At 41.0% G+C, this 27315-nt stretch overlaps 1 protein-coding gene across 1 annotated transcript in view; it reads right to left on the reverse strand.

Moving 5' to 3' along the window:
* PITPNC1 (phosphatidylinositol transfer protein cytoplasmic 1) overlaps window positions 1-26384 on the reverse strand; it is a 142133-nt gene extending 115749 nt beyond the window's left edge. Inside the window, exon 1 of the mRNA XM_088138275.1 lies at window positions 25576-26384. Within this exon, the coding sequence (XP_087994401.1) occupies window positions 25576-25635 (60 nt within the window). The 5' untranslated portion in view covers window positions 25636-26384. The remainder of the gene's footprint in view (window positions 1-25575) is intronic.
* Between the last annotated feature and the right edge of the window lie 931 nt (window positions 26385-27315).

Here is a 27315-nt window from a genome sequence, read left to right on the forward strand (position 1 = left end):
AGTATCTCACAGGACACAGGAAGTGCACCTTTTCTGTTGCAGCACCTGTCCTCCGGATCGACATCAACCCGTCCCCCTCCCCCCATGACATTCAGGAAGATCACTAACAACACACCTTTGATAGGGAGGCTCTGGAGCCCCCTTTGGTTGAGTTTGGTTTATAGCTGGTTGTATTGTTCTTCCTGTCAGCTATGATTTCTCTTTATATGTACAGTATTGTTTTCTTTTTTATTGGTAACCTGCCCAAAGTCATTACGGAGTTGGATAGCCTCACAATTGGACAATAAATAAATAAATAAATAAATAAATAAATAAATAAATAAAACAAAATATATACATTTCTGTCAGGCCTAACCCAAGGAACTCCAAGAGACAATGCAGATTCAGTTCAGCTATGTTTATTAGCTACAACCTCTAGCAAGAATCTTCCCAGACTGAAACCCCAGCTCCCAAGCCAGCCAGCCACAACAGTGTGAATTCCTCAGGGAGGTGCCAGTCTCATCCTCTTGTTGCTCCCATGCTCCTCCGGCAAGCTAAGAAAATGTTTATCTCCCTGAGCCTGGCCTTCATAATTCCATTCCATCACAATTTCTGAACTTACTAATTCTCCAAATCTTGTGTAAGGGGTTTCCTTTCTATCTAAAAATAAGAACCGGGACAGACACATCTTACTGAGGTACATCAGAAATCATTATACAGTAGCCACATCTTGTAATTACTCTTACACATATTATGACTTCTAAAATAGAAAGCCTGTCATGACTATATTATTTCCATGTCTTCAGAAACACTTGACTGCCAAATAACTCATGGTCTTTCTTTATTTCTTTGTATTATTTATTGTATCACTCTTACTGCAAGTGATCTATAAAGTGAGATTTAAATGTTTTCCCTCCATAATTTCATGTTATTTTTAGAAAAAATTAAATGATCATGCCCACTTTGGGGACCTGGCCCAGCTCAATCCTGGAGTATGGACCCAAAATGACACTCAAAAGCACGTGTGCCCTTCTGCTTAATGGAAATTGTGTGCCCTTTGGATAAAGATATGGGGTTCATCCAGACAGCCACTTCAACATGCTTTCCTTCCATCCTTGAGGCTGAAAGATAGGATGTTGACCTAAATTGTGCTTCCAAGAGATCCCTTTACTGTGCCTCACCCATAAGACCAGGCATTGTTGCTATCTCCATCCAAGGTAACACTGGGGAATTTCAGGGACACAACTGGTAGGCTCTTGGCTGTCATTCCTCCTTCTAGCCAGCATCACTTACAATCAGAAAACCAACCACCAATTGCTCTCCAGAATATGTGGGGGGACTGAGACGGGGGACTCTGGACACTCTCTCCTGTGCTGCCCTTATGCTCCACCAGCCAGTCACCTGGAATATTTTTCAGGGTTACCTTGGGCAAGTCTATTGCTCTCCTTGGAGGTTACCCCTCAAAAAGAAAAAGAAAAAAAAATTCTAACTCTCCTGTATTAACCAAAAACTTTTCATTCTTTTTTTCTAATAAAAATTGAAGGGAGAACCGGCTATTGGTATGAAATTCACGCTTGTACACGATGTTTTTGCAGTCCTTGGTGTGAAAGAATGTAGATCTGACCTTCTGGGAATTGAGAAAGAAGGAGCAAACCAATAAGGGGCGACTGGCAGAAAAAAGATTCCTCTGTTGAAATAGAAGAAAACCCACCTTGGTTTTGTTGAGTATAAGATGAGGCAGAGAGAAACTCTGACAGCCTTTCAAGAATCTGTTGTCCTTTCTTACAACATTAAAAGGCATTTCTGAAATCCCTGCTGTGACTGTTTCTTGACTTTGCCTATAGCAAGGAACTAACCCTTGGGAAATTACAGCAGAAAACCTGGAAAAGGAAAAGGAACTTTATCTTGTCTAAGACCAACATCTCCCACAAGGGAGTGAACTGCCTTATCAATACTTGCTTTAGCTGCCCGATTTGTCTCTCTGCCAAATCCAGCTCTTTCATGGAAGCACACGAAAAGGATCGTTATTGTCTTCAATTCTTATGAGGTCTGTTGGGGTCTCACAGGTAGTAGCTGACTCCTGGGCCCCTGTCATTTTCAACAAACCCCTTGGAACAGAACTCGACCAGCAGCTTTAGCACTTCCTTTGTGTCTTCCTTGCCTGCCACCAGGCATCATCAGTATCCTCTGCTTGCTCACGTGAACTGTCTTGTAGCTGCCCATCACTTGTCAGGCTCCACTGCTGAGGCACTTGGGGAGTCACTCACAGTTGGGATGCAGCAACAATAATGTTGCTTCTTCCCCTAGAGTTCTGCTGCTGCCAGCTGATCCAACTGACCTCAGTGCTTTGTTGGAGGAGCCACTCAGATCCTCTCTGGAAATCCCATGTAGCTGTGAAAAACCAGAGCAAGTCTGACCATTTTAATAGGAAAAGAGAGATGAAAAGAGGTGTTGGCTCACCCCCTTCCCAAAAAACCATCACTGGCCCCAACTATACTGGGCAACTTTCATCCAGTATCCAACCTTCCCTTTTTTAGGGAAGGTTGTTGAGAAGGTGGTTACGCAACAGCTTCAAATGATTCTGGATGAAGCGGCTTATCTGAACCCCTTTCAGTCTGGTTTCAGGCCTGGGCATGGGACTGAAACACCGTTGGCTGTGCTGTTGGATGCCCTTTGGCATGAGTGGGATATGGGTAGTATATCCATCCTCACTCTTCTGGACCTCTAGGTGGCCTTTGATACCATTGACCATGGTATCTTTCTGGATCAGCTCTGGGAGCTGGGGGTGGGTATTGTGCTGCTTGTCGTCCTTCCTCCAGGGTCAGTTCCAGTTGGTGTTAATTGGGAGTGAGTGGTCCCTTCTAGGTCCAGTTTTGCGGGGTTCCACAGGGTTCAGTACTCTCTCTACTTCTGTTTAACATGTACATGAAACTGCTGGATGAGGTCATCTGTCACCATGGGGTGAGGTATCATCAGTATGCTGATGATACCCAGCTACATCTCTATCCCAGGCGAATTATGTAATGTCCTGTCTTGGTGTCTGGAGGCTGTGGGGGTTTGGATAGGAAATGACAGGCTTCTGCTCAACCCTAGCAGTGGCTTTAGGTTTTGGGGTCTTTGGATTCTGTTATCCCTTTGAGGTAGTCCACACAAGGAGCACTACCAGGAGCATCAGCACCATCTTTACTGTAAAGTTAAACAGAATCTTGCAAGGCTGAAAGTATTTCTCCCCTTCTCTCTTTTTAGTCTCTGGAAAACTAGGGAGGGTCCTTTCTCAAATGTATCCCATGCTTTTCCCCCACCTGCAGACTGAGCTGCCTCTTATCAGACCATTGTGTAGGCTGTGGATCTTCCTCCTGTCTCCCAAGGTCATTCCCACATACCATCACAGGTTCCAAGGACTTACCATCTTTGATGCTGGATGGGGTGGTACTGCCCCAAACAAACCCTGTGCACAATTTGGGGGTCCTTCTGGATTCATGATTCTTGTTTGAGAGCGGGTAGCAGTCGTAGCCAAGAGAGCCTTTGTGCAACTTCACGTTATGCATCAGCTGTGCCTGTTCCTGAGTCGGGAGGCTCTACTCATGCCTAGGTCACCTCCTGAATGAATTACTGTAACACGCTCTACATGGGGCTGCCCTTGAAGAACATCTAGAAGCTGTAACTGGTGCAAAATGTGGAGGTGTAAGCAGTTATGTGCACTCCTCGATCAGTGCACATTACATCTTTGGCCCACGAGTTGCACTGGTTGCCAGTTTGCTTCCGGGTTCAGGGTGCTGGTCATGACCTGTAAAGCCATCCACAGCATGGGGACGGGTTATCTAAGGGACCGCCTCTCCCTGGTTACATCTACTTGTCCCATCAGGTCCAGCAGAAGAGGCATGTTACAGGTCCTGTCTATTAAGGAGCATCATCTGACAGGATCCAGGAAGAGCCTTTTCTGCCATGGCACTTGCCTTTTGGAACATCATTCCCCTGGAGGTTAGATTAGCCATGATCCTACTTGCCTTTTGGAAGGCTCTCAAGATGTGGTCTTGTCATCGTGCCTGGAGATCCATTTGTGGTGTGGAGCCTGCTAGATGGCTGTATTGATTGAGATGCTGACTTGTATCTCCTGATGATGTTTTATGGTTTTAATTTGGTTTTAATAGTTTTATCTGTTATATGTTTTATTTGTATTCTGTTTATTGTTTTTGTTGCTGTTTTAGTTATGTGAGCTGCCCAGAGTCTTAAATGTGAGATGGTCAGCTATATAAATTGAATGAATGAATGAATGAATGAATGAATGAATGAATACATAAAATGAGCCGGCCTACTAAAAAAAGGGAGCCAAGTTCTCCATTAGGTAGGTAGAGAAGAGGTACAACCAAGGACTTTTTTTGTTGTTTAATGGTTATCTAATAGTTCAAGGTATATCAATCTCTCAGTCCCATGGAAGGTACAAAATATAAAGAGATTTATATTCCCATGGATTAGATAGATCCTCACTGCAGTGTCTGGGGGCCTCTTTGAGCTTTACAGTGTACAAACTGCTCCACTGCCTTTGTGTCCAATGACTGCATTCCCACAACAGACATACATGATCAATAGGACCTGGGCAGTTCCCAGCCCCTGACTGTGATATCCTCAGGTGCCCCAGATTGTCTAGATGCCTAACAGTGTTGGGAGAAGAAGGAAAATACCACTCCCACACAAGAACTAGTCTGCCTCAAAAGCAGTCTGGAGATGAGATGGAGGTAATGTCATGAGGACATGTCTTCATAAGCAGTTAACAGAGCAAGAAGAACTTGAAGATAATCCCACAGTCTCCTTTGAGCATCCTCAGTTAATAGTAAATTTAGCTTGTATAGAGGTTCAATCTTTGCTCCCATCCACCATCTCAGTAAGTTTAGCAAGAAAAGAAATTGTTAAATGTTACCAGTACAATTATTGTTCACTGCAAATCCCTTACTCAAGGAGCTTCATATAGGTGTTAAAATAACATTACGATTCCCAGAACAGTGAGAGATTCCAGATGTGCAGTACCTACATTTTTGGAAGGAATTCATTGCCTTTTTTTTTTCAATGAGATCCTTATTCATTGTCTATACTAACCTCCTGAGCAAGGAAATATGATCTGAGCTAAGCTGAGCTCAGCTGGGCTGGGCTGGGCTGGGCTGGGCTGGGCTGGGCTGGGCTGGGCTGGGCTGGGCTGGGCTGGGCTGGGCTAAGCTAAGCTAAGCTAAGCTAAGCTAAGCTAAGCTAAGCTAAGCTAAGCTAAGCTAAAGTACATTTCTGCAAGAATTCCTTCAATATCCTCAGGATAACATAACTGGAACATATTCCCACCAGGGAATACAAAATCAGGAAAATAAAATAATGGAATATCATATACTGCAAATCATGGGGCAACCAATTTAGAGCAGAAGAGTGCACTTTAATTGAAGAATGCTTTGCAGCTATGTCAGGTTAGTATGCCACCAAGCATTCTGGCAGACACCTCAGAAGCACAGATGGTAAAGATCTTTGAGCACCTGGCATCTCCACTGGATGACCTTGAGAACAAAGAAGTAATCACACCCTTGGCTGCAAAGAAGGCAGTAAAATATTTTCCTCCCTTGCATTCCAATCATAGCCCCTGCTGTTTCATTGCCTCTAACATTCAGTAAATCATTATCAGTTCTTTTTCTGGACTATACCATAGTCACACTTGCTGACATGCAAAATTGTGAATTAAGAATCCTGCTGCTCCATTACAACTGGTTAATTAAATAACAATAAGAAAATATTTTATTGTTCCAATAAGTGATCCAGCTCTATCAGCTTCACTGAACACAATGGTTAACCTTAGCAGTTAAGAATTAAACTCTGTCTTAATAAGCAAAGACTAAGTAATGAGTTTGTAGTTAAGGCTGAGGAAGAAAACAATTAACATTATCAAGGCATAATGTGTCCATCTTCTGTTATAAGGTATTTAGAATAACATACCTTCAGAAAGTAGTACCATGAATTTGTCCATGGCTGATCTTGGAAAGCTAAACAGAAGATGGCAGTGATGGCAAACCATGTTCATATTATTCCCTACCAATGGCATGGACATATCCCTGAAATCACCAAGAATGAAACTCAACTTGAAGGCTTATCCTTATGTTCCTCTAATTTTTGCACACACAGGGTCCTTCATTTATTTGAAGTTCCAAAATATTTTACCCACAAGCAGAAAGTTCAGCTAGATGACAGCAAAACTTTCATCATTCACCTTAGAGAATACTGTAGCAATAGTGTCCATTGTATACTCAGGCCTTGCCTCAGTATCTCAGTGAAGAAGGAAGCTAGAGGTGAAGAGAGGTGAAAGACAAGTATGGTCATGGGGAAATCCAACTTAGGGTGAAAAATGGAAGCTCAAAAATGGTTCTGGATCTGAGTTAGGTCAGACCTTCGTACTGAGTACAAACAGTGCCTAGTTGAAAGCTCTTCATTGACTGATAGTTATTTACCAATCCATGCTCAGTCTTGGGGCTGAGTAACAAAGCCCTAAATAGTCTAGATCTGAAGAATCTCCTTCTATAAAGGTCTACCTAATCTTTTTGTTCTATGCTTTTCTTACCATGCCAAAACCTGAGGATTTTGAGAAGGGTGCCCTCTGTTGTGTGAAATTATTTCTTCAATCTCCACATCAAGATTAGTGTCTAATCAGATGTAATTATTTATTTGTTTGCTCAATTTTTGCCCAGCCATGCTACTGTCAGTCACCCCTAATAATTTTCGATTTTATAGGTTTTAAAAAACTGATTTTATTACATTTTACTATATGATATATTGTATCCTTTTAATAAACAATTTTGGAATTTTTAATTAAATGAATGACAGCTTGCACACCTTTAAATAAACAGAATGATAACATCTTCTGCTAGCCCTGAATAATAGTAGTTCCATTTTGTTCTTTACAAGAAATTCCCTATAGAATGATAAAGAAACTCTTCATTAACTTTGATGTAATAAACCTTACCAAGGGATTCTGATTTTGAGACAGAAATGCAAAAAAGAGATTATCAAAAGACATTTCCATAAATATCATTCTTGTCCATAAATATTGAAAGTTGCTACTTGTCTTCAACTATTTTTATGGGAGAAAGGTCGGTTTCAAAACATATAATTTTGAAGCTAAAATCCTATTTAATCAGCTACAAAAGCCTTTCTTTCTTTCTTTTTTAAAGCAATAAAAACATTCTAGAAATAGGTGGGTCTCTTTGCAGTAAGAAATACTGAAACTACACATTCACATTTTAATGTCCATAGACAAGCTGAGATGTAGCATCCTAGGCTTAAATAATGGGAGTGAATAAATAGGCAAATGTCAACATCAGATATTTTGAAACTCACTTAATAATGTTTGAGAATGTTTCTTAAGTATATTAGAGTAACCTTAAAAGTCAAACAACCACTACAGTCTATTTATGCAAACAGTTCCGTTTGTTGACCAGATTTCTGTAGAACAGTCTGAAAAGCTTAATTTGAGCAACTAAGCTATGCCAGTGCTGTTCTGGAAGAGTTATATGAGGAGCAATTAATTTAAAAAAATTATCAGAAATATTAAGGTTTGATCAAAAAAGCAACTGAACTAGTAAATATCCTTCACTGCTCTTAAATATCCTTTGTTTGCATGCCATCAAGTCGTCTATGATTTGTAGCGACCACATAAATAGATTTCCTCCATGATGATCTATCCCTAATCTGGTCTTTCAGGTCTTCCAATGGCAAATATCCTTCACAGTATAGAAAGAAGAGTTAAAATAATGCCTGCAACTCAGAGGCAAAGGACAGTTCTTTAAGAATTCCAGATGAGGTTTACAAGAAAGATATGGGCAGCAAAATTATTGAGTGAATTTCTGCTGAGTGTTATGGGAGTATGAATCTTTGGGTCTGAGAAACTTATTTCACTAAGCAATGATTAACCAGCAGCACTCAGCCTAGACTTAACACCAGAAATTACTTCTGTTGAAACTTGAAAATCCAGACTTCCTACAGCTCTCATTCATTCATTCATTCATTCATTCATTCATTCATTCATTCATTCATTCATTCATTTTATATGCCCATCTCAAACAAGTGACTCTGGGCAGCTAGCAACAACAACAATTAAATTAAAAAAAACCCTAACAAACAGTAAGTACAAAATAAATAGACAACCGGCATCCAAGGTAAAAACAACAACCATCAATACAAATATTTCAAATAAACAGGCCCCTTCGGGCACTGCGACCATATGATCAATAACTGTGGGAGCGGGAAATCCCATTCATAGGCTCGACTGCCCGTCATCCATGGCTTGTGAGGATGGAAGAAAATGGCAGCATTTTCTAAGCCTAGACCAGTGTTTCTCAACCTTGGGAACTTTAAGAGGTGTGGACTTCAACTCCCAGAATTCCCCAGCCAGCCATGCATCTTAAAGTTCCCATGGTTGAGAAACACTGGCCTAGATGGTCAATCACTAGAGTTTTAATAACTGACTCACATTAGATTCTAGAACACAAAATAAAGCTTTTGTATGTTGAATGTTCTCCCCTCCTGAGATCTTTGACCCCAACACAGGGAGGGGGTAGGCTCAGTGGATGTGGCACCAAGCACCTCTGTGGTGGAAGCTTGAAGAGGCTTGTACCTCATGTTTCAAACCTGCTTTCCACCCTGCTGTTTATTCCACTCTATTTTTTTCTCTTGGATCACATTTTTAAATAAACCATCAGCATTACAGAGAGTGTGTATAGAAGATAGGAAGGGAGAATATTCTTTATCTTTTTTTTTTAACGGTGTTGAATTTTATCATTGTTTTTAGAACTGATGTCGCCAAAGCAACTATACAGAAAAGCCAATCCTATATAAATCATGAACAAAAATATACAAGAATACTGTAACCATCATGGAATAGTTTGCAATATAGAGGCTGCTTGGAACTGTATATAATTCTGGCTGGTGAGCCTTGGTGGACATGAGCAGCAACCTCACATGAGAACTCAAATCATACTTTTGGGGAGCATCAAGTCTGCTCTGCCCCAGCACAAGAGAGTTTTGGCAGCAATTGTGTTAATCCCAAAAGGTTTTGCATCTGAAAAGTATTTAAAGGAAATGAAAAGGGTTGCCTGTAAGATATCCTGAATCTCAAACTACCACCTCAGTTCAGTGCATTTATCTCTGGGCTGCTCAGGTAGCTTGGAAGAATCCTTCCAACTTCTGCCTTGCTACACTTATTAATCAACACTGTAAATAGCAGAATCTATTGAAACTCGAAGACTCAGTAGCTGGGTTCATACATGACACTTCCCCATGGTTACCCAACCACAACTGTTTGAGTTCCTGCCACACAGAAACCATTAATCATAATTTACAAACTTGAATGGGTTCCCATTAACATGTTAATCCAAAGGCCAAGAGACCACCGTATAGTTGGCATATGATACAAGGGGTCAGTGAGACTTCACCTGAGCATATAAACCTCCAGCTTTGGGCTCAGTCTAAGTAACTAGCCCCTTGAATACAGACCAACTCCTTCCCAGATTGCTATACAGTACTGCGTTTTCTGCTGACTTGTTTGGCAGAGCATTTATCTGATATTCAGGGCCTGCCTTCTTGTGTCTAATGGAAAACCACTCAAGTTTCAGTGCCAAGTTGCTTCCATAAGGGCTGAAAATGTTGTTTATGCAGCCCTAGCTATCGCAAGCACTATGGCATTGTGCCTCAAAATAATTTGCTAAAACTCAAAGACTTATGGTCAACACAACGTTATTTCTTTGTATGCCAGGTTAGGAAATTGCTTAGAATAGCTAGAGACAGTTTGCAGATTTGCCACACCTTTTCAACCTTATTCTTCTTCTTGGCAAAGGCTTAAAGCAGCTGAATTGTTTTCCCTCCTATTAGAAAAGATGAATGAAGACTTCAGCAATCAGCATGTAAATGTTTGGCTTCCCTTCATCCGCCTCTGTGTCTGAAGAGCAATAAATAACTTGCTGAAAGTCAGATCAGACATTATATAGGTATTGATCATGGCACAAAGGCATGAAGATGTGCATCGTTACTCTAATCCTCTGATAGTTGCCCAGGTGCTACTGCAGAGATCCATTTGGGCAACCCCCTGCTTGCTGGGTGCCAGTAGAGTTGTGGCGAGAGATAAGCAGAAAATAAATGAAAGTTTAAAAAACCTTCAAGACTGATGGGGCTTTTCTAGGGAGTAGGAGAACCAAAATTAAATTTAGTGGAAAACTGAAAGCAGAAATTGATAAAAGGGGAGGGAGAAGGAGATGAAGCAAGCAAGAAAGTGCGTGCACAGCAGAAATTTGGCCAGAAAGGCAAGGAGGAAGTAGAAAGAAAAGGCTGGACAAAAAAGGAGCTTGAGAGAGGGGAAAAAAAAGTTTAGTAAAAGAAGCAAGGACAGAAAAGCTGTTTCGGAGTAAAGTGGGTTTTTTTTCTCTCTCCAGCAACTGAGAGCAAGGAGTGTATGCTCAGCAACGATTCTCTCTCTGCAGCAGCAGAGAAAAGTATCAACTCACAGTCAGAGCCACAAGAACAGTGAAAGAAAGAGCAGAGTCTAACTGGGGGAGAGACCTGGTGGGGGTGAAGCACATCCCCAGAGGCAGCAGAAATCAAGGAAGAGACACGGAGATAATTAACCAGAGAGAGAACTTTGGGTGGTTCAGCCAGGCAGAGGTGACCAGCCAGGTTAATGTGTACTGTTGCTTTAAGACAGGATGTTTCCAATGAGGGTCAAGCTCCAACGCATCCCCAGGAAAGTACACACAGGGAAGGGAGCTAGTTCCAAGATCTTGAGCACCAGGCCCTGCTATGCAACAGGAAATGTATTCACCACATTGATTCCAATAGGGTTGCCTGATGATATTTTTACACCTTTCCTGGAACAGACATTTGAGTTTCCCAGGGATGGGTTGAAAATTAAGATCCCATGAGTTCCCACCCTGGGTGGAGGCATTGTGATGGCGTCAAATCTGTTAAAAAAGTGTATAGGATCTCAGAAGAATCCAGCTCAATTCTCCAGTTCGAGGATCCCAAGTTTAATGGGATGGGCTACATTTGTGAATGAATACCATTAATATTAAGGGCTACTCTGCATTACACTGAAAAATAATGGATAGAATAATAGATTTGGATTAAGACATGAAAACTGAACGGTTCTGCCCATGCAGTCACCAGATGTTGACCTTAATTCAGGACATCTCTTTTTACATGCAATTTGGAGACATCTTACAGTCATAAATTTTTGTTCATAAAAGGAACTTAATTAGAGGTTGGGTTCACATGCTATGTTTATGTCACAATGTGATTTGGTTTTGGATTGTGTGATATGTGATATGTGAACCAGGCCCCTATGGTTTGTTCCAAAAGGTGTTATTAAAACAAGTAAATATACTGTACGTGTTAAGCCTATCTATTTCCTATATAAGTTTTCTTTAATATGATATTGAATGTATCAAGACAGATGGGATTTTACCACAAATAGTAGACCTGTCTCCCATAAAAAAAGTAAACAAGAAACCCCAGAAACAACAGGTTTATTTTAAGCCAAAGTTTTATCTTCTCATGAACGTGCAAGATGAAATATGCATGAGTTCAGGGCTCAAGCAGGATCATTCCCAAAGTAAGAAATGTGATTTTCTATTAAATCTGAATTTAAAAATTTCTTCTACCTTTGAATACATTAGGACTCTGCATCAAATCCAGAATCACTCATGCTTACAGTTGGTCCATTAAAATTACTGTAACAATATTTAATTTGGTGATGGCTAATTTGAATGTTTAAAGCAACAAATATTAGGCATTTCTTCCTCAATTCTGTCTGGCAAATAAATATTTGCTTTATTTATTTATTTATTTATTCATTCATTCATTTTTGAAACAATGAACTATATGTCATAGGAAAGTAAGTCATTGAGACAACTTCAGAAAGCTTTTCAGAGTTTTTCTTTGTGTGGTTCATGTAAGTAAGTCCTCAGGACAAAACAGGAGAAGTTCACACATACTTTCCTACAAAGGTTTGTCAATGTTGTACAGTCCTACAGCTCCAGGGGAAAAGTAGTTAAAAGGAGTTGATCTTTGCCTGAAGCAAAATATCAAATAGAATTTCCAAATCCTGGGAGTCAAAATTCAAATAACTAAAAAAAAAATCTGAAGCCAGAGACTGACATATAGAACTTAAAATAACATCAGTGTTACTGTGTTTACCAGACTGCTTGCTTCATTCAGTTAGAGCTGACATAATTCCTCTCTCACATCAGGAAATGATTGGTTTCTCACCTACTGTTATTACAATACGTACATGTCTCAATTTCACACTTAGACTGAACACTGATATTTCAGTGGTTTTACGCCTTGATATGGGGAACACAGAAACAAATGCAAATGGAACAATTGTAAGTTATGAGAGAAAACCAGCTAGATTACATGGAGCAGAGATCACAACTGAATACTATTCCTTGTAAAACAATAGAAGAGAGGAGGGGGTCACAACACTGCTTACAGATCAGATTTTGCCAGTCATCTACCTTAGCAAGCTGCATAACAGTGGGGGGGGGGGGAGATTTTTAAGAGGAGATGTCCTGTTCCATATGTATGTCCTCCATGTCACTCATTTTCTTGCATCCTGCATGGGGTTAAAACAAAGTGGGGCTCACAAGCGCTCTAACAGGAACATTTGGAGGCTCAGTTCTTGTTGGTTTTGCCCATGCCCTCCCTTTACCCTTTGGGGAGGTGAAGGGTAGATGAAACAGAGGTTAGGGGAAGTGGGGGGGGTGTCCTTCATGGCCCTGTAGTTTGCACGAGTCAGCCAGACAGGCTGCAATAAATCCACAAGCCAAAAGCTCTGCATCCCCACACTAGAGGCTTGAAAGCAGAGTTGCTTCCAACATGCCTGTACTGGAATCATTTCAGGTATTCCCAATCCCCTTTGTTGCAAATGCAAGAGGAGCATCTTGATACCGATCAAACTGCCATAACTGTTTTTTCATGATGGAAGAACACATCCTAATCGAAACCAGTGGCCTAAAAAAGATGCAAGGAACTTACTGCAGCTCAACAGCCAAACTGTTTCCAGAGAGACAACTTTAGGGTTACACGACAACAGGAAGCAGGGCCAGAGCACAATGCAGGGGGAGACGGCTGTCGGCAGCTTTGCAATTCCTAACCTACCTGCGCTCAGGTATATCCGCACCCACAGAGCGACCTCCCCATGCAGGTGAGGAAGCTTTGAAACAGCTTCCGTTAATATGAAGGCTATTTGAAAAACTGACGGCTGGGGGTGTTGGGGGAGGGGAGATTGATTTCCAAGGGTGGTTTGAAGTGTTGGAAAATAAGAATTAGCTCTTCCTAGTAAACACCAAACCTTCCCTGAATTTTTCTCTCCCTTTTATTGGTCAAGGGAAGATATTTCAAAGCCTCCCTGCATCAGGGGGCTGTAGCGTTGGGGAGGAGAGACTTCAGAGGAAACTTTCCCATGCATGCTTGTAAAATGGTGGGTATTTTAAAGCCCTACAGGAAAGTTCCTATTCTTAATCAGCTTTTCTCTTTCTCCTGAGGATAGGGAATTGGAGTCTGGAGAGAGAAATGTGTTGGCTGCCAGAAAAGGAACCCAAAAAACCTGCAGCCTGCCTGGGAACGACTCATATAAATTCAAAAAATACATACAGACAGACTCTCATAATTTAGGCCCAAGCCTTTTGCCACTTGATATCCTCCAGATACAACGGGAAGGCCCCTCAGCCTTCCTTGCCCTCGGCCACTCTGAATTGTGACTCCAAGCCATCTGAAGGACATCGCTTCACAGAAGGCTGGTTTCAGAGGAAGGGAGCGAGATATCCCGAGGCGTCTAACTGAAAGGGGTGGGTGGAGGAAAAGGGCATTGGTTGAATTAATTATAATTAATTGTGTAATTATAATTAATTAATTCAACAAATTCTCTTCCCCCCCCTTTCATTAATGAATTGCAAATGTTTCATACCTTTAAAAATTCAACTCTTAATTAGATTTTTTTTAAAAAAAAATTAAATACAGACATCAGTGAGAACAATGCCAGCTAGCAGATAGTGAGGTTAACTTGCGCGTTGGTCTGATCTGGCAAAGTTCTCCTACCATACCTCAACTGCCAGATTTCTGCTATACGCAGAAATGAAGGAGGCTGAGAAGTTGTATGAGGGTCAGAGATGTTCACGTAATGGACACATAATGGCATTTCACCCTTACTACAAAGCACAGATGCCAAATGAGAGGCATTTCATACTGTAAGTGCTGCCTTCATTACTGCTCTAGGATAAAAGGATTAGTCCCTTCCCATTATTGAAATACTGTCTAGTGTTCTGATTAGATGCACTTTGCATTTCCAATACAAATCTGAGTTCCTTATTGCAAGGTTGTCTGTTGGATACAAAGATTGCTTTTAAACACATAGTTCTAAGAAAGACTAAATTAAGTTTTAAAAAAAAGATTTTGGGACTAATCCTTAATAAAATTATATGCATTATTTCACTAAGTGTTGTTATTATTCTCCAATATTTTTCAGAGCTAGAGTTCAGGTAGTTGTCAACTTACAACCATTTGTTTAATGACCGTTTGAAGTTACAACAGTGCTGGAAAAAGTGACTTACGACCGGTCCTTGTGCTTACAATCGTCACAGTGTTCCCACAGTCACATGATCAAACTTTGGGCACTTGTCAACCAGCATGCATTTATGACAATTGCAGCATCCCGGGGTCATGTGATTGCCATTTGCGATCTTCTCAGGGGGCTTCCGACAAGCAAAGTCAATGGGGGAAACTGGATTTGCTTAACAACCACATGATTTGCTTAACGACTGTGGCAAAAAAGGTTGTAAAATCAGGTGTGACTCACTTAATGAATGCATTGCTTAGCAATGGAAGTTCCAGTCCTAATTGTGGTCATAAGTTGAGAACTACCTGTAATAATTCTTGATCAAAACCATGAGCTGTCACATCGAAACATCTCACCAATTCTTTTACTAATTTAAAAAAACAATCATAATTAGTATTACATTCTAAAATCTCTCACTATTTCAGAGAATACCAAAAATTTTCACTTTCATGTTGGCTGCCAGCTCAACAAAAGAAGAGGATATATAACTTTATAATGGAAGGAGAAATTAACTAAAATATAATTGGATCTTGTTTAAGATATCTATACATTATTTTTAAAAATCAGGATTTAAATTTAAATTATTTTTGGCAATTTGTTATCTACAAATTCTTTCAGAAAGAGATTCTAAAAACTCAAGATCCATATTTGTTCTGGATCTTTATTGGCCCAAATTAAGCATCACTAAAGTGAAAGCTTTCAAGAGCAAACACTAATTAATGACTTTATAACAGAATACAAATGAGATATGAATCTAGATTGTTGTGACCTGCCCAGAGTCGTTGAGAACTGGGTGGCATATAAGTTTAATAAATTATTATTATTTACTAAATTACTATTACAATTATTAGATCACAAATAACATATGTTTGAGTACTGAGTACATACCAGGAACTAGTTTGGTTTTTAACTATGTTTTTTATGGATTGTTGTGAGTTGCCTAGAGTCATCATATGAGATAGGCAGCCATATAAGTCCTATAAATAAATAAAATAAATATTGAAAAAGAATCCAAGTGTTATATACATACAAGGGCATACAATGCTAGGAACAAAATCAACAAAATAGAGGGAATATGAATGATTTGTATACAGTTTGTTATAAACCTACCATGGTGACATGGAATTCACAAATATCAAACGTTTGATTCAATAGGCAAGACTGCCTTGGTATTTATATAGCAAATTACAGATGCAACACAGGAGAGTTTCATTCCGTACACACTTTATGCTTGGTTGCCCATTTGTATTCTAGCCTTCTCTCCCTGATATTGATCTGGACTTAAGTTCCCAGAATTCCCTAATCAACATGACTATCACTGACAATAATGGAAGCTAAAGTCCACACATCTGGAGGATACCCCAGTTCGGAAGACATTTTTTGAAATGTGATTTCTTTGGTGGTACTTTTCTTATAATGCTGTTACACTCAGACTTAATTCACACATTGCACACACCATACTTTCACACAGTCTGTTAATCATGACTCAGAGTTGTCCCACTAACCACTTTCTTTCTTTTCTCATAATGCAGCTTTTGTCTCCTCCCTGGCCAACCATGGAAGTAGAGTAAAGTTGTCCTTAACTCCTCCAGTTTTAATATACATGTAGTCCTCGTTTAGCAACCACAATTGGGATCAGCAACTCAGTTGTTAAGTGAAGCAAAACTGCTACTGTGCTTACGATCTTACTTCAACCTTCCTTTGCTTTAGAGAGCTACAAAGGTCATAAACGCAAGGATTGGTCATAAAGTTACTTTTTCATCACCATCGTAACTGCAAATGGTTGCTAAATGAGTCAGTCACTAAACAAAGACTGTGTTTTCTACCTTCTCCCAACCCAAGGCTCAGTGTGTGAATGATCTGTGACACCTCATTCACAAACTTAGCGTTGACCCAGTCAGGACTGACACCATTTTGGTTCTAACCCAAGTGACCAGTAAACCTATCCACCCATCTGGAAGGCTGGTAAACCTTTGTCCAAAAACAGTTCACCTGACAGGTTACTGGGTGAAGGACAAGCTAAGATGGAGCAGAACAAAGCTCTCTCAGTCTTGCCAAAGATTTCTCCAGCTTTATCCCATACTTCTTCTCTGTCACACTCTCCTTTCAGCTGGGTTATTCTTGGGTCCAGCTCCACTGGTTTTCCAGAAGACCAGTAGACCTGTGTTCAGAAATAACTCAAGGGATAGGTTACCAGTGTAGACCATCTCTACGCTGGAAACTATCACTCAGTCAACCTGAAGATGGCTTGCATCCTAGGCCCCCGCCCACACTCCCCCAAGCCCATCACCCATACTTTACGGAGAGACTGGTGGTCTTTCCCAGTGGCTGCTGATGCTGGGTGGGAGGAGAAAAATATCTAGAGGACTTTAGTAATTGCTGTCCTTAAATTGTCAGCAAAATTGTAAGAGCTGGACCATTTGCAAGCCTTGTTCCTAAGTCCGCTTAGAGCCTGACTACTACAGCAGTGCATATTATTTTTCTGCTGCTTCAACCACTGGAGGAATGCAAATTAGCATGGCCTTGAAGAAGAACCCAAAACATAATTTGCACATGACACTGTTGTGTAAACCTAGGTAAATGTGATTTACTTAACAAACTATAGTTTAAAAACCCATGCTTGGTGTGATGCATGAAAACAGCCACTGAGATATAATCCCTTACTTCTCCCACTGGAGTCAATATAGTAAGTGGAAACTTGAAAAGGCCATGCATTTTAGAAATTTATACTTTTCAAGGAAGAATTAATATGTAATTAATATGTGGACATGCATATTAACAAAACAAAATCACCCAAGCATCAAAAACTAAGTGCATGTTAAAACCAGACCTAAGATGTAAAAATGTTCTGCTAAATTTCCAGGCTAAACAGCCATACCTGTATATTCTCAACTAGCTAACCTGATCACTTTTCAACACAACTTCATCTATGGAAGAGTAATATGAGCTTTGTTTTATTCCTATGTACTTATTCATTTTCTGATTCAAACCAACCCCCTGCCCCCAATATCTGATAGAAGGCTACTATGCTATATTTCCATCTGAACTTTCAGTTTTCTTTAGGATGTAATAAGTTGTCTGTTTACCCGCTTTGAGATTTTTGATTCAGATGTATGGCCCTAGGGCAGCAACACATTTAAAGCTGAAATTTGCATTTAAATTGGCCACCTATGTTGGCTCTAAAGTGTACTGGACTGTGATGCTGCAGTCTACCTCAGAATCTCCCCAGTTCCAGATAGCAGCAGTCGTGCAAGACCGAATACATCTCGCTGTCATGCTTGTTAATGGTTGACTGTGAGTAGTACTACGTGTATAAACTGAGAATTAAAGTTCAATTCTATTTTTTTTTTGCTGTATATTTATTACTTACCCTTTATTTATTACTTACCCTCTCATCTACAGTTATTAATGGTATGCCTATGCAACTGCATTTTACTCATGCTAGACTTAAAACTGTTTATTAATAGCTTTCAGCTGTGTGTTTGACTGTTTTGCAAAAAAATATGAGCTGCTCATATGAGAGGAAAGCTGCCTGGCCATCACAATGTCATTCTTCCTGCGTTATAAATCCCCCCCCCCCAAAGTGGTGATGATGGCATGACAGCACTGCTTTACAAGCAGGCGCTTTTTCCAACAGCTGCAGCCATGGTTGTAGGTTGTAGCAGAGGGGGGTGGCGATGGGGGGAAGTGAGGAATGGCTCATTTGAGCCCAAGGTCCGGGAAGTGGGGCAAAGCTCAACACAGGTTGTTTATATGAACAACAAAAATGGAGCCAGGTGGTTTTTGCTGATTAAAACCAACAAGATGGGGATCGCTGATGATATTGTCCATGAAATCTACCAGGGACCTCTAAGCATAGGCAATGGGATGAGGCAAGAATCCTGCAAAAGGGAAAATGCCCTACTCCAAAGAGCTCCAGAATCACAAATCACACAGAGTTTTGTCGTTTGAGCTGTGGAAAGCCAAGCCTGCAAAGGAAGACAAAGAGATGGACAACCGTGTGGGACCACCACATGGGCACAAGTGCCGCCTGTGGAGGGGCCCTTAGATTGCCCATTGGCAAAAACTGCCACTTTTTAATAATGCCACTGGGAATGAAATAGGTGCTCTTCATCTTTCCATTTAGTAGCTATAAGCAAGCATTTGTGTGGTCATATTTCATAGGAAATCCTTATTTTTAGTCTACTGAATCCCTATTAAATCCCAGCAGCCTGACCAGAGCTCTTATTTTGCATCCTCATCATCTTACATTTACCAGATTCCCATTCTTCTCGAATATCCTTATATTTGGGCATTGCCACCATGTAGTTTTGTACCCAACTAAGCACAGTGACTGCTTTGATTCAACCTGCTTTCACTAATTTTTTTTACATGCTGCCAGATCCAATTGTTAAATATCCTTCCGATTTCTTCTGACGTTATAACAAGAAACCACTGCTGGTGCAGTGATAAAAGTAAACCGTTGTCTCTAATTATACTGCCCATAAGGTTTATGTGTGGAAACATCAGGTAGCTCAAGTTTCTATTTCTTGATAATGACTCCATAGTTGATACCAATGAGTTTGTTTGTTTGTTTGCTTATTTATTAAAAAGCCTTACATGGTCCACCTATCTTGTAAAACACAATTCTGGGTGGTTCACAGCAATAATAAAACTAAAAAATATAAAAAAGGGAAAACCATGAAAACCAGGCGGATGACTTATAATAAGCTCATAGGACAGAAGTTTTCTATTCCTGATCAAGAAGTTCCATTGTATCCTCTGTGACATGAACCAAGAAAAAAGGCCTATCGCTATGTGTAATAAGCAGTTCATCCGTTCCAAGTGTCTGGATCATACCAGCAGCTGTTTTGGAATACCCACAACTGATAAGGTAATTATCATATTCTATACTTTTCTTTGTCTTATTTTTGTCTAATCTCAGTGTTTATAATTCTCAGTGTCTCAAAAACAGGGGTGTACAGAAATGCCAATTTTGCCATAAAGGTCCACAGATCTGATGAAACTGAATCCTGAAATATATCAGAATAAATAAACTGGGCTTTAAATCACCATAAGGACCTTGGGTTTTTTCCCCCTGGATTATAACTTCATTTGTATGGGCGCTGAAATATTATAGCTAATGAGATGTGGGCATTAGTTAATCAAAGAGGGAAATCTGAATCTGAAAACTGCAGTGCTGATGTATCTGATATCAAAAGCAAGTCAATGCAAAGATAAGACTCTAAAGAAATAGAGTGTAAAATATTAAAACACATTTTGATTGAGATATTTCTTAAAGCCTAGTAAACATAGTTGCCACACCACCTAGCATTGCTACAATGCATTTCTCACTGGGTAAATACCAGAAGTCAAGTCAAGAGAGCAGTTGAGTTGAATGCAGTGTGTTCCTCTACTAAGATTAAATATCTTCGCAGGAGCATTCAGAGCAGAATGGTACCAGATAGAGGATAGGGCTACATATTTATCCTAGAGTAAGCATTAGTTAGTTATGCACCCTTTGTAAGCAGATATTGTACGAAGTGGTAGATTTGAAAATTGCAGCAGTTCTTACAATAATCAGCAGTCCCATCATCTTCCAGTTTTGCACTGCTTAAATTTAACTTCATACTAAGGTGGCTTTATAATTTTGGACTGAGACTGACAGAAACCCAGGAAGAGAGAATTTTAGAGCATTTCTTGTTTGCAGCTTGTCATAAGCATAAAACATGCTTGAAATGAGAATGAGTAGATAAAAAGGGTTTCAGAATCCTAAAAATAGCATGGAACATTGTCAAAAATTGATGTTATCATGCAAGAATAACAAAAAGAAGATATGCCGATGTAATGTGCATCCCTTTTGAATATTTGTAACTGGCAAACAGAAATACCAATTCCTTTTGAACACCGCATCTACCTTCACTTCCTTGAATTAAAGAGGAAGTCTGTTGGATTCCCAAATAGTTTACAGAACTACATCGCTTCCCAAGGTTAATTTGAAACAGATTACAAGCAAGCACAAAGACTGTCATTTTTATAACAAGACCAAGATAAGGAAAAGACTGACCCAAATGATTGTGGTTAGATAATGATGGGAGAGAGCCAGTCTGATGGAGAAGTTAAGGTATTGGACTAAGAATGGGAAAACCTAGATTTAAGTCCATTCTCCAGCATGGAAGTTCACTGAGTGACTATGGGGAAGTCACTCTCTCTCAGCACAAACTATCTCACCATGTTATTGGGATGGGAAAAACACTGGAACTGTTATTAATATGCTCTTAAGTTTCTGGAGGAAAAGCCGGTTATAACCCAAAACCAACTGAATGGCTAGCTTGTGGTTAAGCAATCACTAGTGCTCCTGGAAAATGAGGTTGCTCCTGCTTTGTTTTTCAGAGGTAAAATATAGAAGCTGGGGGAAAGTAATAATATTAAATTCAAGGTAGTGTTAGCTAGTGTAAAGATTGTCAGGATATTGTCAAAAAAGAGAGTTAGTGATAAACCATGATTTGGTGTTACCTGACATGTGATGCTTTAACAATGGTTAATCTAAGCCAATAGTTCCTAATCTGTGGTCAAAGGACCATGGATGGTTCATGAGGATAACAACGATAGCCCCTCGTGCACATGGCAAAATAAATGCACATTTTTTAAATGGGCAAAATACAATTATATCTCACAAGATGCCAAATCTTAAGTGATTTTGGTATTCCTGCTTGAAATCTCATCAGATTTTCATGGTCTTGCCCATACAGAGCAACAGGGGTTATGCCATCCAACAGCACTGCATTGTATACTTTGGCTTATGTGGTGGTCTTGAAAATTACTTAACAGGATTATAAATTATCATATAGTTATCTAGCCTGCAACAAACCAGTAATATCCAGTTTTAAGACATCTTGAAGCACATTAGGCTTTGCAGCAAGCATCTAGTATCCTTCACTAGCTCATATCACCTAGCTCATGAGAGCTGCAGACATCAGTAATCAAGATCTATGGGTGCATTTGACCAGCACAACATAACAGCAATACAAAACTATTCTGTGTTGGACAGTATTTCTCATTTAGGAGTCTAGTGACACCGTCTGAATAGGGAATTAGGTAGAGATGCAGCATCTAAGATTTGGAACTCCTGAGAAGCCCAGATGGCTCTTTTTTTAATGAAATTCAATCATTTGATCAATTCAATATTGTTATACCAGGTGAGTGTATCAGTTTCAATAACTGAATATTTTGTTCTATTTACCTTTTGTTCCTCCATTATATTTATTTTGGATGTTTCATTGTCATGCTTCATTTACACTGAATTGTTTTCATCAGTTCTGTTAGCTGCCTTGAAGGTTTTCTTCCATCACTTTCTGAAAGTGATGGATAAAATTATTTTTATAAACAATCATGAAATTAAGACAGCATTGTACTTACCTGAAGTCTGGGGAAATATGTTAAGCGGAACCCCCATCTATATGCCATGTACTTGAACAAAGACCAGGAACAATTAAATCTTTAGGGCAAATTTATTTCAGATCTTTTTCCAATCATAAATGCTAATTATGCCAAGCAGACTTTTTCTATTGTAAACAAACATTAATCATTACAAGGAAGCATCTTAATGCTTTCAACCTGGAGTACCTTTTGCATTAAGTGGGCTATTATGTGAATGTCTCATTGAAATACTACTGATGTCTGCCAAAATGATAGAATTTGCTCAGAATTCAGTATTTAAGTAAGGCAATATAAACTGAACAAGGAGATCCTTAGCCAACATATAATCAACAATTTAACAATGTCAGATTTCATACATTATATTTCTTCCCCAATCAGGTTTACTAGAAATTTTACTATAAAATAGCTATAGCAGCCTAAAGTTGAGGTTTTGACATTTTATCCCAATGTGACTCAAGCCACATGAGAATTACAGCAAATACACAAAGTGTTCAAGGAAAAAGCCCAGTCTGATGATAAATGTTTAAAGGTCAGATACTCATAGCCATTTTTTTAAATAAAAGGAAAACAACATGGCAACAAAAGATCCAAGCAAAGCTACAGCTTGTTGCTATAAGCCTACTCACGTAATGTACTCATGCATTTATCACTGCTTATAGTACAAAATGGCAAAAGACTCCAGCCCATTATTAGGCAGGTGACAGTTCCTCACAGCGAAATATTCCAAGGCCCTCAAGAAAAGAACACCAGGAGGAACTTATTTAAATCCATTTTCTAGCTCTCAAGTATTTGATGAAGAAAAAAAGACACTCACTGACTGCTACTGTATTATTTTCAACCAATAGCATGAGCACAATTCAAAACCATATGTCCTCTGGAGTAGAGAATTTATATTCACATAGAGAATTAGTTGCCTCTTTCTAGATACGGTTGTAAAGACCCTAAGCTAGGTTCTATACCCAGGCACAATTTGAGGGACATGTTCAGCGTAAAGACGACTGAACTCTGCTTCCTTGTAAAAGGAGATACGATGGCAAACTGACTGCCCAAAGCCTTCTAGAATAGCAGGAGGCAACTTGTGGTCCTCCAGCATCCCCCTACCGCTGGCCATACTGGGTATGGCTACTGGGAACTGAAATTCTGCAACATCCCAAGAGCTGGTGGTTTTCCATCCCAGTTCTACCAGCAGGGCTGAGAGCAGGACTCATACCTCTCCATGAATGGGAACGGTATGTCCACGCTTTTTGTGAATATAGAAAATCTTACTACAGAGCCTTTGCACAATCATAAACACAATCCTTTGGGATTACATGTATAGAGTAGAGACTGACCTAAAAGCCATAACGTTTTGCTCCTGGTTTGTACTTTTAGACCAAAAAGTTAATGTTCATTCATTTATGACACAAAATTGTGATTTGGCAATATAAGCCCAAGACTGAACTGAGTGCTTCTGTAGTTCTTTCCTTCATTTTAAGCAAACCTGTTTCTTATTTTTCCCAAAGTGGAAAATTATTTGCGCTAGTCTTATTCTACAAGGAAAGTATGAACCACAATTTGCAAATTCAAACAAAATGGCAAACTGTGATTACCCTAGGCCAGGAAAGGAAGTGGGAAATACAATGTTTTCACATCTGTGCAAAGAACTAAGGATCTGAATTTTTACTTCTACTGAACTATTTGTGTGTGTCTCTGTGTGTGTGTGTGTGCATGCCTTCGAGTCAGTGTTGATTCCTGGCGACTGCCTGGACAAGTCCCTGCAGTTTTCTTGGCAAGTGGTTTGCCATCGCCGCCTTCTTCCTGGGGCTGAGAGAGAGGGACTGGCCCAAGGTCACCCAGCTGGCTTTGCGCCTAAGGTGAGACTCAACTCAGGGTCTTCCGGTTTCTAGTCTGGTGCCTCAACCCCTACACCAAACATTTTAAGTCAGGCTTGTAAACAGCCATTTGTCTCGTTTGCTTATGACAAGCTCCAGGCAACCAGGCTGTAAAAGTTTTGAAATGGAGAGGGGGAGGTGGTGTTAAAATTTAACTATTGAGAAATGACTAATAAAGAGGAACATTAACAACAGAGCTTACTTGTATCAGTTTTTGAGGACTAGCAACTTCTGCTGAATTATTGGCAAAACTCTCCTAAACATTAGAGTTCTGGTTTGGCGGGCAGACAGAGGAGCCTGAAGAACTCAAGAAGCTGCTGAAGGAAACATTCATACAACAGCTAGTCAGCTCACAATGTTAAAGATACGAAATATATCATATGCACTGAATGTTAGCTGACTAAAATAATATAGATGCAGAACAAGGTGAATTAGATGACTAATGTCTGCATTTCTATTTTCTCATTACACAAACTGGAAAGAACTGTGGCACTGCCAGAACATTTAAACTAGTTTTATGTAAATGCAAAAATCATTATAAATCCAGCAAGGATCCAAAATGTAGGGATGCAAGAATAAAGATACCTGCATACACACAGACACACACAAAGAATCTACAAATGGGATTCTTCCCACCATACATATCTGCATCAGATAGAAAGGAAAAGAATAAAGCTCTAGAGAGAATTATATCCAAAAAGCGCCTCCTTGTGGCGTACAGCACATTGAGAGAGAGAGAGAGAGAGAGAGAGAGAGAGAGAGAGAGAAAGCGCGAATGTATTTGGCACTGCCAGAAGAATACAGGCGAAAAGAGACTTGAATGGTATTGACTGGATTGCCATTAAGGCAATAATTGTAATTTAAACTGTTTTCCGATTCAGACTGCAGCCTTTCAGTTTCGTACTCAAAACTGAGAACGCTAATAGAAAGAGGGAAGAAAAAAAGAAAGGCAGTCTGAAGTTTACAGTCTAAACAATATCAAAACTTTATCTCAGTAAAGCAACGATTACGACTTTGATTAAAACTGTAGCTGGCATGACACTGAAACTTGTTGCATTCTGCACATGAACAGCCCCTTTGATGTAGGTCTGCGCCGTCATGTCTGTGTGCCACCCGCTTCAGTTTAGGTATCTAGCGCCGCACGCACATGCTAGGATAGGCATTGCTTTAGTAAAATACCAAAAGAGAGGCTGGTTACTTATTACATGTATTGGAAGAGGCAAGCCCACTTAAAAATGCAACTTTACCTAATAGAAATGTCCAAGCATTATTAACTCTATAAACTTGGAGAATGGAAATAACGTCGTTGTGGGCGGTGGGTGGGGTGGGGGGAGCGTTTTTTTCTTAAGTTAGTTTTTTACCAAATAAATTCTTCTTACATTAATTGCAGCCCACATCAGGGCCATCCCAGGTGTGCGCGCGAGAACGTGTTTCTTTTTTTCATGCCAAGGCTGGGCTGCCAATCAAGATTCTGACGCTTTTGCAAATTAGTACACGTACTTTGCCTTATCTCCACGTTCTCGCTTTCGCAGCAGAACTAGGATCCCTCAACGTATTTATAAGACTATAAAGAACTCCGTGAAAAAGCAGGAGATGGATCGCCGCCTAGCCCTCTGCTCACCTCCCGAGGAGGAACAGTTAAGCGAACCGCGAAGCGTTTATTAAGCAATGCGCACTCACCTCTTCAACTGTCAAAGGCATGCAGATCCGATACTCTTTCATGAGCATATTCCGACACATTAAATGCAGATCAGCAGTTTAGGAGAAACGCGACCACAAGGCACCCCGACTGTAGCCGAAGGCTCCCCAATACTGTAAATGCAAAAGCACCAACAATCTACAGCGCCCCGGAGGACGCGTGCTTGGCAATGTCCGTAGATGCTGCCGCTGCCACCATCTAGAAGGCTGACCCGGCCACCGGGGAAGAGGAAAGGAAAAACACCCCACGATGTTCTCCTCCGATCTTCCAGTTTTGCCGCTTCAAACTGCGCTCAAGTGCCTGGTTTCATGCGTGCACACGCCGAAGGCGGCTCCAACATAAAAGGAGGCGATTATACAAAGGCATCCGCCAGGGACGCTTGAGCAGGGGACATTTCTTTGCCGCTGCAGCATCAAGACATGTTTCCAGAAGCCGAAGTACGGCACAGGCAGGCTGGAGCGAGCAGTCCGCGTCCCCGGCCCTGGAGGCAGCCGCCGGAGGAGATGCTCCCTTCCAAGACAAAAGGCTTGATAACGTTTCCTTCTCCGCCTGGTAAACAAGCTCCCTCCGCCTGGCTGGGCGAGCGGCTCTCAGGCGTTCAGCATTGCTGCACCGGGAGAGGGCGGGAGGTGGAGGGAAGGAGCGCTTTCTGCCTGGCCCCTTGGATCGCTCGGGGGGCTGGGCTGGGCTGGGCTGGGCTCGGCTCTCCCCGGCAGAGAGCCCGCACGCTCGGGGCGAGTCTGGCCGCGCCGAGCAGGCTCTACCGCAGCAGCAGCAGCGGCGGCGGCGGCGGCCTTAGGAAGGGTGTGAGAGCGTGTCTGACATCAGCAGCCCCGGCAGGAAGAAGGCCCCATCCGGCCAATAGAGACAGGGCAGAGCGAAGCAGACGACCCTTTGAAACAGAAGAGCGTGCCTCTGCTGATGCGGCAGCGGGGAGAAAGCCGCTGGCGCGAAGATGGAGCAAGGAGCAAGAGGAGGGAGAGGGAGAGGGAGAGGAGCAGCAGGGCGTGCGCGGGGGCAGAATCAGTCCAGGCTTTCTCTTAAAAAGAAAGAGGGGGACGCTCAGCGAAGAAGTTGAAGGCGGCTGGCAAGTTCGTGTGGTCTGTGGGCTGAGATTCCCCGGGGAAGTGAGACAGCCTCGGGGGCTAGACCTGTGTAGACGCGGACTCCGACGCGAAAACCAGGGAAGCCGAAACACGGTGCCTCTCACAAGCGCAGAGAAAGGAAAGATCGCCTTCGGGGCCATCGGGAACATCCCGAGTCTCTCTGAGGGCAGTGCCTTTACTGGGGACCTCGTTCCTACAAGATGGTGAACAAAGAAAAGGGGGGGGGGAGCGGCTGGGAGGGAAAATGTGGGTGTTCTCTGTATACAGGCTCAGGCAGCTGAGCTTTTATTAATACAAAATCCATCTGTTGCAGAGCTGGCTCTATCCTTAGTTGAAGCACATACAGTAGGGCCTGTACTACACATTCCATCTGGTTTGCTCCCCTTGAACAGGTTTTATTTTGCAAACCACTGTGGGCTGAGCTCAGAAACACTAAACTGTGTTTTTGCTTGGCATGTGATCTTAGCCTTATATTCTTCAGAAGAGAATAGAAGCAGAGAATAAGTAGAACTCCATTTTAAGAGGCCAAGCCCCATTTCTTGCACCTTCCACCCAATCTGAACCATCTGAGTCCTCAAAAATGGGCAGAATGCTCTTACCTCTCAAGCATATAAT

Source organism: Python bivittatus, unplaced genomic scaffold, assembly GCF_059951505.1.
Source record: "Python bivittatus isolate LINGU-HERP-01145 unplaced genomic scaffold, Pbiv_v1 ctg000220_np1212, whole genome shotgun sequence".
NCBI lineage: Eukaryota > Metazoa > Chordata > Lepidosauria > Squamata > Pythonidae > Python > Python bivittatus.